The sequence below is a fragment of the Mobula hypostoma genome, assembly GCF_963921235.1.
Source record: "Mobula hypostoma chromosome 8 unlocalized genomic scaffold, sMobHyp1.1 SUPER_8_unloc_1, whole genome shotgun sequence".
Lineage (NCBI taxonomy): Eukaryota > Metazoa > Chordata > Chondrichthyes > Myliobatiformes > Myliobatidae > Mobula > Mobula hypostoma.
Window position 1 is genome coordinate 799,925 of NW_026948120.1, and position 16,185 is coordinate 816,109.

Consider the following 16,185-nt stretch of genomic DNA (forward strand, 5'->3'; position numbering starts at 1 on the left):
CATTCCCCCTCTGCTCTTCACCCTCCTCAGACCTACGTCCACCCAACTTATAATGACAGAGAGGCCCTTTGGCCCAGTGCTGCGATGCTAGCCCAAAGGAGAACAAGTCCCTTGTGGCTCTCTAGCCCAGGCTGATTGTCATAAGGAGCCTCAACACTACCCCACCCCCAATTCTACCCTTCACCCACACACATTAGAGGGGGATTCACAGAGCCATTCTGCTCATCATTGGAATGTGGAAGGAAACTGGAATTATGGGGCGTACAACCCCTCCCCAGCAAACACACAACACACATACATACCCCCCTCACAGGGAATCCCACACACACACACACACACAAACTCTCTCACTGGGGAATCTCTCACATAGACCCTCACTGGGAGAATGGGACATATATTCAAGTACACACAAACACACACATACACGTTGCAGCAGGCATTGGAAGGGATTGCTCATATAGAAATGCATCAGAGAGGGTCACAGAGATGGGGAAGGGGCTTAGGGGCCAGAGGGTGTGACAGAGGCAGGAAGGGGGTCAGGGCCAGAGCAGGACCCAGATATGGGGAGGGGAATAGGGGAGGAGGGATTGAGAGAGACAGAGACAGGGAGTGTGTAGGGGCTAGAGTTCAGGAGAGATAAGGGCTAGAGGGGGCTACAGAGTTAAGACCATAAGATATAGGAGCAGAATTAGGCCATCTGACCCATCGAGTCTGCTCTGCCATTTCATCATGGCTGATCCACTTTCCTCTTAATCCCATTCTCCTGCCTTCTCCCCGTATCCTTTGACATCCTGATAAATCAAGAACCTATCAATCTTCTCCTTAAATGCACCCAGTGACCTGGCCTCCACACCTGCCTGCGACAATGAATTCAGCAGATTCACCATCCTCTGGGTAAAGAAATTCCTCAGCTCTGTTGTAAACGGACATTCCTCTATTCTGAGGCTGTGCCCTCTGGTCCTTTCAACATTCAATAGGTTTCAATGAGATCCCCATCCCCACACCCATTCTCCTAAATTCCAGCAAGTACAGGCCCAGATGGGGATGGGGAGGGGAATTAATCAAATCCCTCTCTCCCAGTTACTTTGTCTCCTCCACATCTGCTCTCAAGAGGAAGATGGCTGTTGCAGTTGTATTAAACTCTGGTCAGGCTGCACTTGGAATTCTGTGTGCATTTCTAGTCGCCCTGTTACAGAATGGGCGCGGAGGCTTTGGAGAGGGTGTAGAAGAGGTTTACGAGGATGCTGCCTGCATTAGAGGGTATGAGCTATAAGGAGAGGTTGGACTAACCTGGGTTGTTTTCTCAGGAATGGCAGAGGCTGAGGGGAGAAGTGGTAGAAGTGAGTGAGACTATGAGAGGCAGAGAGAGAGTATAGAGTCAGAATCTTTTCTCCAACGTTGAAAAGGGGAAAAGCCACGGATGATAAAGCACATATCAAAAACTCCAGGCCTAACACATTCCACACTCACAAATTTGCCTACTGACAGAATCACTCTGCGACAGATGCCAAGCATCTGTCATTCACTTGGCCTTGACATCTAGAAAACAAGGACATTTATGTCAGAATGCTGTTTCTGGATTGCAGTTCGGTACTCAACACTTTTGTCCCACAGACCCTGGTAAACAAATTCCTGCTCCTCTGTCTAAACACACCACTGTGTAACTTGGTGTTGAACTTCCTAATGATTAGACAGTCACCATGCCAACTCCCTCCCCATCATCCTCAACATGGGTGCCCCCAGGGCTGCTGTATGATCTTTCTTTCTTTTTAAATCTTTTTATTGAGTAAGTATACAAAAAAGGTAAGCCATATAAACATTAATACAATGTTAAAGTATAATAAAATTCCAAAAGATAACAACACCAAAAAGAAAATACTACAAACAATGTAATTTAAGCATAAGAAACCAAGATAACATAATAGTATACTAGATTTTATATATATCAATGGAAAAAAAAGAAAAAAAACCCCAAAAAAAAAACCCACCGTGCAACTAACTAAAAGCAAAGCAAAGCAATGGGCTAACTTGAAACCAAACAGAGTTAAACTTAAAATCACGTCCTCAATCCCGACCTCCATTAAAACAGTGAAGAAAAAACAAGAAGGGTAAATATTACATTAAATGAAAATATCGAATAAAAGGTCCCCAAATCTGTTCAAATTTAAATGAAGAATCATAAAGGTTACTTCTAATTTTCTCCAGATTCAAACATAAAATCGTCTGAGAAAACCAAAAAAAGGTAGTTGGAGCATTAAGTTCTTTCCAATGTTGTAAAATACATCTTTTCGCCATTAAAGTAAGAAATGCAATCATTCTACGGGCTGAAGGGGAAAGATTACTAGAAATTTTAGGTAGTCCAAAGATAGCAGTAATAGGGTGAGGAGAGATATCTATATTTAATACCTTAGAAATAATATTGAAAATATCTCTCCAAAAAGTTTCCAAAGTAGGGCAAGACCAAAACATATGAGTTAAAGAGGCTATCTGCCCCGAACATCTATCACAGAAAGGATTAATATGCGAGTAAAAACGCGCTAACTTATCTTTGGACATATGTGCTCTATGAACCACTTTAAATTGAATTAGGGAATGTTTAGCACAAATAGAGGAAGTATTAACTAATTGTAAAATCTGCCCCCAATCATCCACAGAAATGGTAAGCCCCAATTCCTGTTCCCAATCTACCCTAATCTTATCAAATGGAGCTTTCCTAAGTTTAGGGCTGCTGTATGATCTGCTTACACATGACTACACAGCCAAACAGCTGAGCAATCACATCATGACACGATAGTGGTGAGTCTCATCACCAATAACGATAGGGCCTACTGAGAGGAGGGGAAGAACTCAAGTCCTGGTGCCAAGTAAATAACCTCTTCCTTAATGTCAAAAAGACAACGGAGATGGCTATTGACTTCAGGAGAACTCACACCACCCACACCCCTTTTTACATCAGCAGCTCAAAATTCAAAGTAAATTTATTATCAAAGTACATATATATTCATCTTCACAGGAAATAAAAGAACCATAATAGAATCAATGAAAGACCATATCCAACAGGGGAAGCAATCAACCAATATGCAAAAAAAAACAACAAACTGTGCAAGTACAGAAAGAAAGAGAAAAAAAATTAAAACAAATAATAATACGGTAGATGAAGTTGCAGATTGGCATGTATGATGTTGTGAGCAGTGAACTGTGGCTGAAAGGAGGTTGTAGTGGAAGCTTAATGTTCCCGGATGCACATTGTATCAAAAGGATAGGCAGGTAGGCAGAGGGGGCTGTGGTGGCCCTGTTGGTATAAGAATAAAAGAGAAACGAGAGTGGATATAGGACCAGTAGAAAACGAGGCAGGAGAAGTAATAATGGGGTACAAGGAGATGGCTGATGAACTAAATGAGTATTTTGCATCAGTCTTCGCTGTGGAAGCCAATAGCAGTATGCCTGATTTTGTAGTGTGTGAAGGAAGAGAAGTGAGTGCAGTTACTGTTACAAGGGAGAAGGTGCTCAAAAAGCTGAAAGACCTAAAGGTACATAGGTCACCTGGACCAAAGGAAACACACCCTAGGGTTCTGAAAGAGGTAGCGTTAGAGATTGTAGTGGCATTAGAAATTATCTTTCAAAAATCATTAGACTCTGGCATGGTGCCAGAGGACTGGAAAATTGCAAATGTTACTCCACTCTTTAAGAAAGGAGGAAGGCAGCAGAAAGGAAATTATAGACCAGTTAGCCTGACCTCAGTGGTTGGGAAGATGTTAGTCAATTGTTAAGGATGAGTTGATGGAGTACTTGGTAACACAGGACAAGATAGGACAAAGTCGGCATGGTTTCCTTCAGGGAAAATCCTGCCTGATGAACCTACCGGAATTCTTTGAGGAGATTACAAGTAGGATAGATGAAGGGGTTGCAGTGTACGCTGTATATTTGACTTTCAGAAGGCCTTTGACAAGGTGCCACACATGAGGCTGCTTACCAAGTTAAGAGCCCATGGTATTGCAGGGAAGTTACTAACATGGTTAGAGCATTGGCTGGTTGGTGGGAGGCAGCAAGTGGGAATAAAAGGATCCTGTCTGGTTGGTTGCCAGTGACTCGTGGTGTTCCGCAGGGGTCGGTGTTGGGACCACTTCTTTTTATGCTGTATGTAAATGATTTAGATAATGGAATAGATGGCTTTGTTGCCAAGTTTGTAGATGATACAAAGATTGATGAAGTGGCTGGTAAGCTGTAGAAGAACTTAGACAGATTAGGAGAATGAGCAAGAAAGTGGCAAATGAAATACAATGTTGTAAAATACATGGTTATGGACTTTGGTAGTAGAAATAAATGTGTGGACAATTTTCTAAATGGGGAGAAAATCTAGGAATCTCAGATGCAGAGGGACTTGGGAATCCTTGTGCAGAACACCCTGAAGGTTAACTTGCAGGTTGAGTCAGTGGTGAGGAAGGCAAATGCCATGTTAGCATTCATTTCAAGAGGTCTAGAATACAAGAGCAAGGATGTGATGCTGAGGCTTTATAAGGCACTGGTGAGGCCTCACCTTGAATATTGTGAACAGTTTTGGGTCCCTCATCTTAGAAAAGATATGCTGGCATTGGAGAAGATCCAGAGGAGGTTCACAAGGATTATTCCAGGAATGAAAGGGTTATCATATGAGGAACGTTTGATGGCTCTGGGTCTGTACTCGCTGAAATTCAGAAAGATGAGGAGGGAATCTCATTGAAACTTGCAAATGTTGAAAGGCCGAGACAGAGTAGATGAGGAAAGGATGTTTCCCATGGCGGGAGAGTCCAGGACAAGAGGGCACAGCCTCAGGATAGAGGGGCACCCTTTCAAAACAGAGATGCGGATAAATTTTTTTAGCCAAAGAATGGTGCATTTGTTGCCACATGCTACTGTGGAGGCCAGATCGTTGGGTGTATTTAAGGCAGAGATTGATCGGTTCTTGATTGGACATGGCATCAAAGGCTATGAGGGGGAAGGCCAGGAACTGGAGTTGAGAAGATACCAAAAAATAGGATCAGCCATGATTGAATGGCGGGGCAGACTCGATGGGCCAGATAGCCTAATTCTGCTTCTATGTACTATGATCTCATCGATGAAAGGATATGCTGACATTGGAGAGGGTGTAAAGGAGGTTCATGAAAATTATCCTGGGATTGAAAGGCTTGTCACATGAGGAGTCTTTGATAGCTCGGGGCCTGTATTCACTGAAATCCAAAAGTGGGGTGGGGGTGGGAAATGTTGAAAGGCCTTGATAGAGTGGATGTATCCTATGGTGGGAGAGTCTAAGACCAAAGGACACAGCCTCAGAATAGAGGAACGTCATTTAGGACAGATATGAGGAGGAATTTCTTTAGCTAGAGAATGGTGAACCTGTGAAATTCACTACTGAGGTGGCTGTGGAGGCCAAGTTACTGGGTATATTTAAGGAAGAAGCAGTTCTTGTTTAGTCAGGGCATGAAGGGATATGGGGAGAAGGCAAGAGATTGTGGCTGAAAAGGAAATAGATCAGCCATGATGAAATGGCTGAGCAGAATCGATGGGCCAAATGGCCTAATTCTGCTCCTATATATGACCAAATAATAATAATAAATAAATAAAGAAATAATTAAATAAACTGTAAATATCAAGAACATTTCACTTTCCTTGAAAGTGAGCCCATAGGTTGTGGGAAGTTGTCCCAGATGACTCAAGAGCCTAATGTTTGAGGAGTAATAACTGAACCTAGTGGTTTTGAGTCCCGAGGCTCCTGTACCTCCTACCTCCTGCCTCCTGGCAGCAGCGAGAAGAAAGCATGGCCTGGATGGTCTTGGTCCTTGATGATGGGTGCTCCTTTCCTATGACAGCACTCTGAATAGATATGCTCAATGGTAGTCTGCATAGACGTGTTTACCTGTGGTGGATTGGACGGTTCCATTGCATTTTCTACGCTTTTTTATACAAGGATATTGGTGTATCCATACCAGGCCATGATGCAACCGGACAATATACTCTCCACTATGCATCTATAGAAGTTTGTCAAAGTTTTAGATGACATGCCAAATTTTCGCAAACTTCTGAAAAACTAGAGGTGCTGCTGTACTTTCTTTGTAATTGCATCAACCTGCTGGACCCAGGAGATCCTCTAAAATGATAACACCGAGAAATTTAAAGTTGGTGACTCCCTCCACCTCTGATCCCCCAATGAGACCTTCTGTTTCCTTCTCCTGTAGTCAATAATCATCTCCTTGGTCTTGTTAACACTGAGTGAGAGGTTGTTGTTGTGGCACCACTCAGCCAGATTTTCAATCTCCCTCTTAGATGCTGATTCATCACCACCTTTGATTCAGCTGATGACAGTGATGTTTTCAGCCAACTTGTGTATGGCATTGGAGCTGTGCTTAGCCACACAGTCATAAGCGTAAACCAAGTAGAGCAGAGAGAATAAGCAAACAGCTTTGTGGTGCACCTGTGCTGATACAGATTGTGGAGGAGATGTTGTGGCCAATCCAAACAGACTGGGGTCTGCAAGTGAGGAAATTGAGGATCCAGTTGCACAAGGAGATATTAAGGATTACGACTTGAAGCTTATTGATTAGTTTTGAGGGGACGTCAACAAAGAACTTCTTGGTGTACTTATCATTGCTGTCCAGACGTTTCAGGGTTGAGTGAAGAACCAGTGAAATGGCATTTGCAGTGAACCTGTTGTGCCAGTAGACAAATTGAAGTGGATCCAAGTGGCTTCTCAGGCAGTTGTTGACATGTTTCATCACTAACCTCTCAAAGTATTGCAGTGGATGTAAGTGCTACTGGATGACAGTCACTGGTGCAGGTTCTTCACAGACACTGGAATAATTGAAGCCTGTTGAAGCAAACGGGCATCTCAGACTGCAAAAGCAAGAGGTTAAAGATCTTGGTGAACATTCCTGCCAGTTGATCAGCACAGGTCTTTAGTACTTTTCCAGGTATCTTGACTGGGCCAGATGATTTCCGTGGGTTCATTCCCCTGAAGTATGCTCTCACGTTGGTCTCAGAGATCAAAATCACAAGGAGTTCATGAAGGTGCCTCCACACTTTGATGGTCAAAGTCAGCATGAAAGATTTTGAGAACATCTGTGAATGAAGTCTTGTTGTCACCTATGTCATCTGGTTTCACTTTGTAGGAGATGATGGCATTTAGGCTCTGCCACAGCTGTTGAGCTATGAGTGAGTCAAGTTTGTCTGGAATTGCCATTTTACATGTGAGGCAGCTTTCTGAAAATCACACCTGGACCTCTTGCATTTAATATGGTCGCCAGTCTTGAATGCCACTGATCTGACCCTCAGCAGATTGCGCATCTCATGGTTCATCTAGGGTTTCTGGTTGGGGAAGGCAGAATGTTTTTATGGGGACACACTCGCCTACAACTGTTTTTATAAAGTCCGTGACAACCATGATGAGTCGTTGAACAACACAATCTACTGACTGAAAGCAATCTCACAGCCACTCCTCAGCCTCCCATGGCCACCTCTTTGTTGTCCTCATCTCTGGAGCCTTGCTCTTTAGCTTGTCTGTATGCAGGTAGAAGTACAGCCAAATGATCAGATTTTCTGAAATGCAGTCTAGGAATAGAACAGCAGGCATTCCTTATCACAGTATAGCAGTTGTCAAGCACTTTGGGACCACTGGTGCTGTAGTTGATATGTTGATAATTGGGCAGTTTTCTTCAAACAAGCCTGCTTGAAGAGCCCGACGATGATTTGAAAGGTGTCAGTGTAGGCTGTTTCTTGTTTGCTAATTATGGCACTCAGTACATCAAATACCTGCATTTGGTGGTATGTAAACTGCAGTCAGGATCACAAAGGAAGAATTCTCTTAGCAAGTAGAAATATCGGCACTTAATCATCAGATGTCCCAGGTCAGGGGGAACAAGACTCCTGCATCATAGCACCACAAAGAGCTCATCATGAAACCAGACCCCCAACTTTTGCCTTCTCCAAATCAGTTCGGTCCATCCGGTGTATTGAGAAGCCATGTCTCCGTAAAACACAGAATGCAGCTATTATGTATTGTAACTTCAAAACATTAAACTAATTCAAAGGACGATACAAGAGTCCCAAATATGAATCTAACTTCGGGTTTACTTTAAGTGAGATGCATACATATCATGTGGTAGTGTGATGACATATGTATTCACTTTTTAATACATATAGTATAACCTAATCAATTATTGAAACAAGATTGAATTATTGTTACAAGATTACTCAAATATTACTGACATATTTAATACACAACAGGTGCAATCCCTCCAATACAGCAATCTTACCCTTAGGCCCTCAGCCTTGTTCTCCAGTGACTGTTCAGTTGTTAACAAGATGCTGTGTTTCATTCCTCTGCATTTTACCTTGGCGTAGAGTCCTTCCCTCCTCCCTCTCTGTCAGTCATGGCAATGGACCTTCATCCAATTAAAAGTGCTGTACCTGCATGCTTGACAGTCAAGTCTGCCGAGATGTTCACAAGATCGTGAAATCACTGGTTCATTAAGACAGTTCAAAAGTATGTTGCTTAAGGAGAAATTACAGACTGCAGAATGCAGTGAGAGTAACTCAGAAGTATATTTAGAAGATCTGTAAGCAGCCTGCAACACGTCACCATGATTCACCAGTGTCATTTGACAGCAGTGGAAACTGAATGGTTTCAAACTCCTGGGAGAGTACATCACACACAATCTCTCACATCCTACACAGTCAAAAAACTCCTCTGTTCTCTGAGGAGGCTGAAGAGAGCTGGACTTTGCACATCTATATTCACATCATTTAACAGATGTGCAGTAGAAAACGTAGAGGTGCGGTACGGAAACTGTACTGTGGTGGACAGGAAAGTTCTACAGTGGGTAGTCAAAACTGCCAACACATCACTAGCACCAAACTACTCACTATCACAGACACGTATGCAGAAAGGTGCTGGAAAAGGGCCAGTAACCCACCTGCTCATGGTCTGTTTGTCCTACTCCTAGCAGGGAGGAGGCTACGTAGCACCCAAACCAGGACCACCAGACTCAAAATGTTACTTTCTCCAAGCAGTAAGACTGATCAACACCTTCACCCACTAATCCCACCACTACTTTATTATTTCCCATCAGTACAGCCTAGCATCAATCTCAGTACTGTATACAAGCTTCATACGTATTTATATTTATTATTATTACTGAGCTCTTTGTGATTTTGCACTGCTTCAGATTTGGAGTAACAATTATGTCACTCTTACACTTGTGTACAGGCAATGATATTAAAGAATCTTGATTCTTGAAATGTCAAATACTAGAGGTACATCCTTATGGTGAGAGGAGGAAAGTTTAAGAGATGTGTGGTGCAAGATTCTGGAATGTGCTGCCAGCGTGGTGGTGGAGACACATGAATATGTAGGAATGGAGGGATATGAATCCCTCAGGCGGAACGGATTTAGTTTATTTTGGCATAGTGTTTGGCACAGGCATCATGGATGCAGGGGCCTGTTCCTGTGCTGTACTGTTCTGCGAGCCTTTCCACTCCAGGATACCTGAAATGATTTCCCTATTCAGGAAGTGTTGCTTTCCTGGAGCCAGGGTGCAGGGACCATGCTCTTGCCATTACCCTGATACTACTCTCACCTAATCTCCCTCCAAACTGAATAGAGACAGGGATCCCCTAGCTCTCAACTTTCACCCCACTAGCCTCCCCTACCGCCTTTCACAGGGACCACTTCCTAACTCTTGGCACATACAACTCGGAGTGTTGGAATTCCAGCAACCTCTGGAATTCCAAGCTTGCAGATTCTTCCTGTGAGCCACATGGGTTTCCTCCCAAAGTCCAAAAACTTACCGGTTAATAGGTTAACTGGTCATTGTACATTGTCCTGTGATTATGCTAGGTGCTCGAAGGGCCTGTTCCACATTGTATCTGTAAATAATTAAAACTTTCCCTCAGCCCTCACAGCTGAATTGACATCTCCTCTTTCCCCACCGTCCAGGGTGTTAAACGGCACTCTCAGATGAGGCAGCGATTCACGCGCACCTCCACCAACCTCGCCCGCTGTATTGTATGCTCTGGATGAGGCCTCCTTGATGCTAGTGAGACTGGACAACCGTCCCATGCAGTTCCTAGATCCTGTCCACCACAGCCATTCCCAGCTCTCAGTTACAGACCATTTCAACTCCCCTACCCTATTTCCACACTGACCTACAATAAGATGAACTCCTGACCTCACAAAGTACCAATGACCTTGCACCTTATTGTCTCCAGCGCCTGTGCTCTCTCATCTCTCCACCACAGTGGGTGAGTGGAAAAGGACAAGTGTGGGGTCCTCATTCAGCGGGAGTGACAGACCACATACAATGGATCTCTCAACTACTCGATGGCTTCAAACAGCTTCGCTCGCCCCTCATCACACATCCTGCAGCGCAGCAGATAGCCCTCTCCTCACCACCACTCGCACAGATCCACTCAGACTTCCTGATGCCTTCAACCTTTTATTGCCGGGACCACTGGACACAGTCGTCCCCATTGGGAGGCAGCTCACACTGCCCAAGCCTGCTGGGGAGTGAAGGAGAATGCGTGGAATGTGGCAGGGAAGAGTTGTGTGTGTGGGCAGTGGGGTATGGTGGACGATGGGCAGGGGTGGAGGTTTACAGCCCGCCTTAGCAGGGGTCCCGGGCAGCTGGGGGTCTCTGCCTCTCCAGCTCCCGGCAGTAGTCTTGGCTCCTCTGCACCAGCTGACTCCACCGCTGCAGCCAGTCCTGCACGTTCCTCCCCTCCTTCTTCACCCAGGGCACTAGGAACTGGGCAGGCTGCTCCCACCTGCAGGGTAAGAGAGAAAACGGCCGTCAGTGCTTCCCAGCGGTTGTGTTACCACAATCCCCACCCCACTCTTTCACCACTCATCCAAGTCTTTAACAATGTTGCCCCATAATCAACTCCAGTTCTTGCCGACTGGGTGTTCAGTGCCATCTAACAGCCTCTTGCTCACTGCTGCAGCAGGACGGTGTCTGTGTGTGATGGTCTCTCTCTCTCCCCACCTCTTGCTTGCTGCTCCCAGAGGGAAGGTCCCTGCATTCAAACGGTCTGTCTCTTCCTTGATGTTTTTGGAGGATGGTGCGGAGCCCGAGATCTTGGCAAAGTTTAGTCAACACAGTTTGTGAATGCGACTCTCCGTAGTTCATGTTATGGTGTGTTTCTGCTCACTTCTTTTAGAAACCATAGAAACTACAGCACAGAAACAGGCCTTTTGGCCCTTCTTGGCTGTGCCGAACCATTTTCTGCCTAGTCCCACTGACCTGCACACGGACCATATCCCTCCATACACCTCCCATCCATGTATCTGTCCAATTTATTCTTAAATGTTAAAAAAGAACCCGCATTTACCACCTCATCTGGCAGCTCATTCCATACTCCCACCACTCTGTGTGAAGAAGCCCCCCCAATGTTCCCTTTAAACTTCTCCCCCCTCACCCTAAACCCATGTCCTCTGGTTTTTTTCTCCCCTTGCCTCAGTGGAAAAAGCCTGCTTGCATTCACTCTATCTATACCCATCATAATTTTATATACCTCTATCAAATCTCCCCTCATTCTTCTACGCTCCAGGGAATAAAGTCCCAACTTATCAACCTTTCTCTGTAACTGAGTTTCTCAAGTCCCGGCAACATCCTTGTTGCTATTTTGATCAGGGTGGCCTGCAGATAACAAGCGACACAGCACTACACTGAGCTGAACTGAATGTGCCTGGGCTCTTTCGATGACTTTGTGGATTGTGTTTTGTGTCCTGTGTTTCTCATTCGTGCTTCTTCTTTGACATTTGCGCAATTTGTTTTTTTTTACATGTGGGTGTGTTTGATGTTTTTCTTTGAATGTGTTTCATGGTCATCTTTGTTTCGTGGCTGCCTGTGGGAAGATTAATCTCAGACTGCGTAAATACTTCCATTATAAATGTACTTTGAATCAGCGCACGAGACCTCATGCATCAACAAAGGCAAATAAAAAAAAGCCAGGGACGTGCAGAGCAGCCATTATGTGAGTGAAGTGGGGAGACTTTGGCTCATCAAGCTTTGGTGAAAACAGGCTTCGGCAAGGTACGTCTATGGTAGGTTTCTTTTCATTCATCCACAGTTAGGGCAGAGAGAATGGCTCCAGGGGCTGTGTTGGGTTCTTAGTGTGACATGTGGGAATCCTGGGAGCTGAATTCGGCTCATATAGGAAACTGAGGAGATGTCATGGGGGATTTCAATACCAAGCAAGATTGGGAAAATATGGTTTGTGCTGGACCCAAGAGAGAGAATTTGAAGAATACCTACAAGTTGGCCTTTTAGTGCAGCTATTCTGCATTGACAATGAACAGGAACTAATTAAAGAGCTTAAGGTAAAGGAACCAGTAGAGGTTAGTGTTCGTAATATGAAAGACCTCACCCTGCAATTTGAGAGGGAGGAGCTAAAATCAGATTATCAGTATTACAGTGGAGTAAAGGGAATTACAGAGGTATGAGAGAGGAGTTAGCCAAAGATGATTGGAAGGGGACACTGGCAGGGATGACAGCAGAGCAACAATAGCTGGAGTTTCTGGAAGCAATTTGGAAGATGCAGGATAGATACATCCCAAAGAAGAAATATTCTAATGGCAGGATGACATAACCATGGCTGACAGGTTAAAGCCAAAGAGACAGCATATAATACAACAAAAATTAGTGGGGAGTTAGAGCATTTTGGGAAGCTTTTAAAAAATCAACAGAAGGCAACAAAAAGTCAAAAAGAAGGAAAAAATAGAACACGAAGGTAAGCTAAACAACAATATTAAAGAGGATACCAAAAGTTTCTTCAGATATGCAAAAAGAGATGCAAGTGTAGATATTAGATTGCTGGGAAATGATGCTGGAGAGGTAGTGATTGGGGAGAAGGAAATGGCAGATGAACTGAATAAGTATTTTGCATCAGTCTTCACTATGGAAGACACTAACAGTATGATGGAAGTTCGAGTGTCATGGGGCAGAAGTGTGTGAAGTTGCCATTACTCAGAAGGTTCTTGGGAAACTGAAAGGTCTGAAGGCAGATAAATCACCTGGACCAGATGGTGTACACCCCAGAGTTCTGAATGAGGTGGATGAAGAGATTATGGATTATAATGATCTTTCAAAAATCAATTGTTTCTGGTATGGTTCTGGAGGAATAGAAAATTGCAAATGTCACTCCACTCTTCAAGGAGGGAGAGAGGCAGAAGAAATGAAATTATAAGCCAGTTAGTCTAACCTCAGAGGTTGGGAAGATGTTGGAGTCAATTGCTAATGATGTGGTTTTGGAGTACTTGGAGGCACATGATAAAATAGGCTGTAATCAGCATGGTTCCCTTAAGGAAAAACCTAGCCTGACAAATCTATTGGAATTCTTTGAAGAAATATCAAGCAGGATAGTTGTTTGTTATGTCTGATCAGGGACAGTCAGCATGGCTTTGTGAAGGGCAGATCGTGTCTAACAAGCCTGATAGAGTTCTTTGAGGAGGTGACCAGGCATATAGATGAGGGTAGTGCAGTGGATGTGATCTATATGGATTTTAGTAAGGCATTTGACAAGGTTCCACACGGTAGGCTTATTCAGAAAGTCAGAAGGCATGGGATCCAGGGAAGTTTGGCCAGGTGGATTCAGAATTGGCTTGCCTGCAGAAAGCAGAGGGTCGTGGTGGAGGGAGTACATCCGGATTGGAGGGTTGTGACTAGTGGTGTCCCACAAGGATCAGTTCTGGGGCCTCTGCTTTTCGTGATTTTGATTAACGACCTGGATGTGAGGGTAGAAGGGTGGGTTGGCAAGTTTGCAGACGACACAAAGGTTGGTGGTGTTGTGGATAGTGTAGAGGATTGTTGAAGATTGCAGAGAGACATTGATAGGATGCAGAAGTGGGTTGAGAAGTGGCAGATGGAGTTCAACCCGGAGAAGTGTGAGGTGGTACACCTTGGAAGGACAAACTCCAAGGCAGAGTACAAAGTAAATGGCAGGATACTTAGTCGTGTGGAGGAGCAGAAGGATCTGGGGGTACATGTCCACAGATCCCTGAAAGTTGCCTCACAGGTAGATAGGGTAGTTAAGAAAGCTTATGGGGTGTTAGCTTTCATAAGTCGAGTGACAGAGTTTAAGAGTCGCGAGGTAATAATGCAACTGCATATAACTCTGGTTAGGCCACACTTGGAGTACTGTGTCCAGTTCTGGTCGCCTCACTATAGGAAGGATGTGGAAGCATTGGAAAGGGTACAGAGGAGATTTACCAGGATGCTGCCTGGTTTAGAGAGTAGGCGTTATGATCAGAGATTAAGGGAGCTCGGGCTTTACTCTTTGGAGAGAAGGAGGATGAGAGGAGACATGATAGAGGTATACAAGATATTAAGAGGAATAGATAGAGTGGACAGTCAGCGCCTCTTTCCCAGGGCACCACTACTCAATATAAGAGGACATGGCTTTAAGGTAAGGGGTGGGAAGTTCAAGGGGGATATTAGAGATAGGTTTTTTACTCAAGAGAGTGGTGGTGCATGGAATGCACTGCCTGAGTCAGTGGTGGAGGCAGATACACTAGTGAAATTTAGGAGACTACTAGACAGGTGTATGGAGGAATTTAAGGTGGGGGGGTTATATGGGAGGCAGGGTTAAAGGGTTGGCACAACATTGTGGGTCAAAGGGCCTGTACTGTGCTGTACTAATCTATGTTCTATAAAACCAGTTGCTTCAGGCACATGGCTTGTCAGCCGTGGTTGGCAGCTCATTTTGGAGAAGTAAAACTCTGATCTCAAACACAAGAAAATCAGCAGATGCTGGAAATTCAAGCAACACACACAAAATGCCGGTGGAACGCAGCAAGCCATACTATCTCTTCTTTCAGTTAGTCCTGACTAAGGGTCTCGGCCCGAAACATCGGCTGTGCTTCTTCCTATGGATGCTGTCTGGCCTGCTGTGTTCCACCAGCATTTTGCGTGGATCTCAAACCTCCTCTGCTTTGCGGCTATACCTATTTACGGAGAAGGCTTCGGAAGTAAACTAAGAAAAACCCAGAGCTGGAGTCCCTAAGGTAGTCCTACGTTGCGTTTAATGCTGACTAACAATTCCTGCGTTGCCACTGATGCCATAATCGGTCTCTGCCAATGCTTTGCGTTCATCGGCTGCATGGAGAGGGGGAGCCTGCTGCATAGGAAACAGCTTGCTCTCCATATCATACTGCCCTGGCTTGCGTATCGCGTGGACAGCCAGGACGCAATATTCAACATTGACCCCCAATGGCATGTGCTGTGCACTGTGATGACTGTTGGTTCTGTGTTTTGCACCTGAGCCCTGGAGAAACACCATTTCGTTTGACTGTATTCATGTGTACGGCAATTGAATGGCAATTAAACCTGACCTACTGATATCCAAGTGGCAAAAGTAACCGAGCCAGAATTTGACACTCACCAGTCATTGATATCCTGGTTCAGGGTGTGGGTGAAGTTGAGAGCCTGCTGGCACTGTTCGAGTATTCTGTGGATGGCTGGGATGGTCTCCCTCACACAGCGCTCGTCCAGTTCCTGCACACGTTCCACCAGGGCTAGGGAGAGGGCAGACCAATCAGCATCACGAGCCGGGGGCAAAGTACGCACCAGTCACCGGGAGACACTTACCCGACCACTTCCCAACCCTGATTTCGGGGCCTTGACAGGAATCAATGTTACCTCAGTTCCCCACCCCTCTGGAAGTGAGAGAGTGCCACACTGTGGAATGGACGGGAGGGAAGAAGTGATGAAGGGATGGAGGGACTGTCATATGTTGAAAGATTGGAGCAACTGGGGTTGTATACACTGGAATTTACAAGGATGAGAGAGGATCTGATTGAAACATATAAAATTATTAAGGGATTGGACATGCTAGAGGCAAGAAACACGTTCCTGATGTTGGGGGAGTCCAGAACCAGTGGCCATAATGTAAGAATAAGGGGTAGACAATTTAGAACGGAGTTGAGGAAAAACTTTTTCACACAGAGGGTTGTGGTTCTGTGGAATGCTCTGCCTCAGAAGGCAGTGGAGGCCAATTCTCTGGATTCTTTCAAGAAAGAGTTAGAGCTCTTAAAGATAGCAGAGTGAAGAGATATGGGGAGAAGGCGGGAAAAGTATACTAATTGTGGATGATCAGCCATGATCACAGTAAATGGTGATGCTGGCACGAAGGGCCGAATGGCCTACTCCTGCACCTATT

At 44.8% G+C, this 16,185-nt stretch overlaps 1 protein-coding gene across 3 annotated transcripts in view; it reads right to left on the reverse strand.

The window, feature by feature from the left end:
• haus5 (HAUS augmin-like complex, subunit 5) overlaps positions 1–16,185 on the reverse strand; it is a 158,042-nt gene that overhangs the window by 26,780 nt on the left and 115,077 nt on the right. For 2 of the 3 annotated variants that reach the window (XM_063038908.1, XM_063038909.1), the window contains exons 19-20: positions 15,409–15,541; positions 1,814–10,794 (exon numbers count right to left, since the gene is read on the reverse strand). In XM_063038908.1, coding sequence (XP_062894978.1) covers positions 10,635–10,794; positions 15,409–15,541 — 293 coding nt within the window. In that variant the 3' untranslated portion in view covers positions 1,814–10,634. Of the gene's footprint in view, positions 1–1,813; positions 10,795–15,408; positions 15,542–16,185 lie in introns of those variants that run through there. The other variant, XR_010016715.1, reaches the window with a different exon arrangement.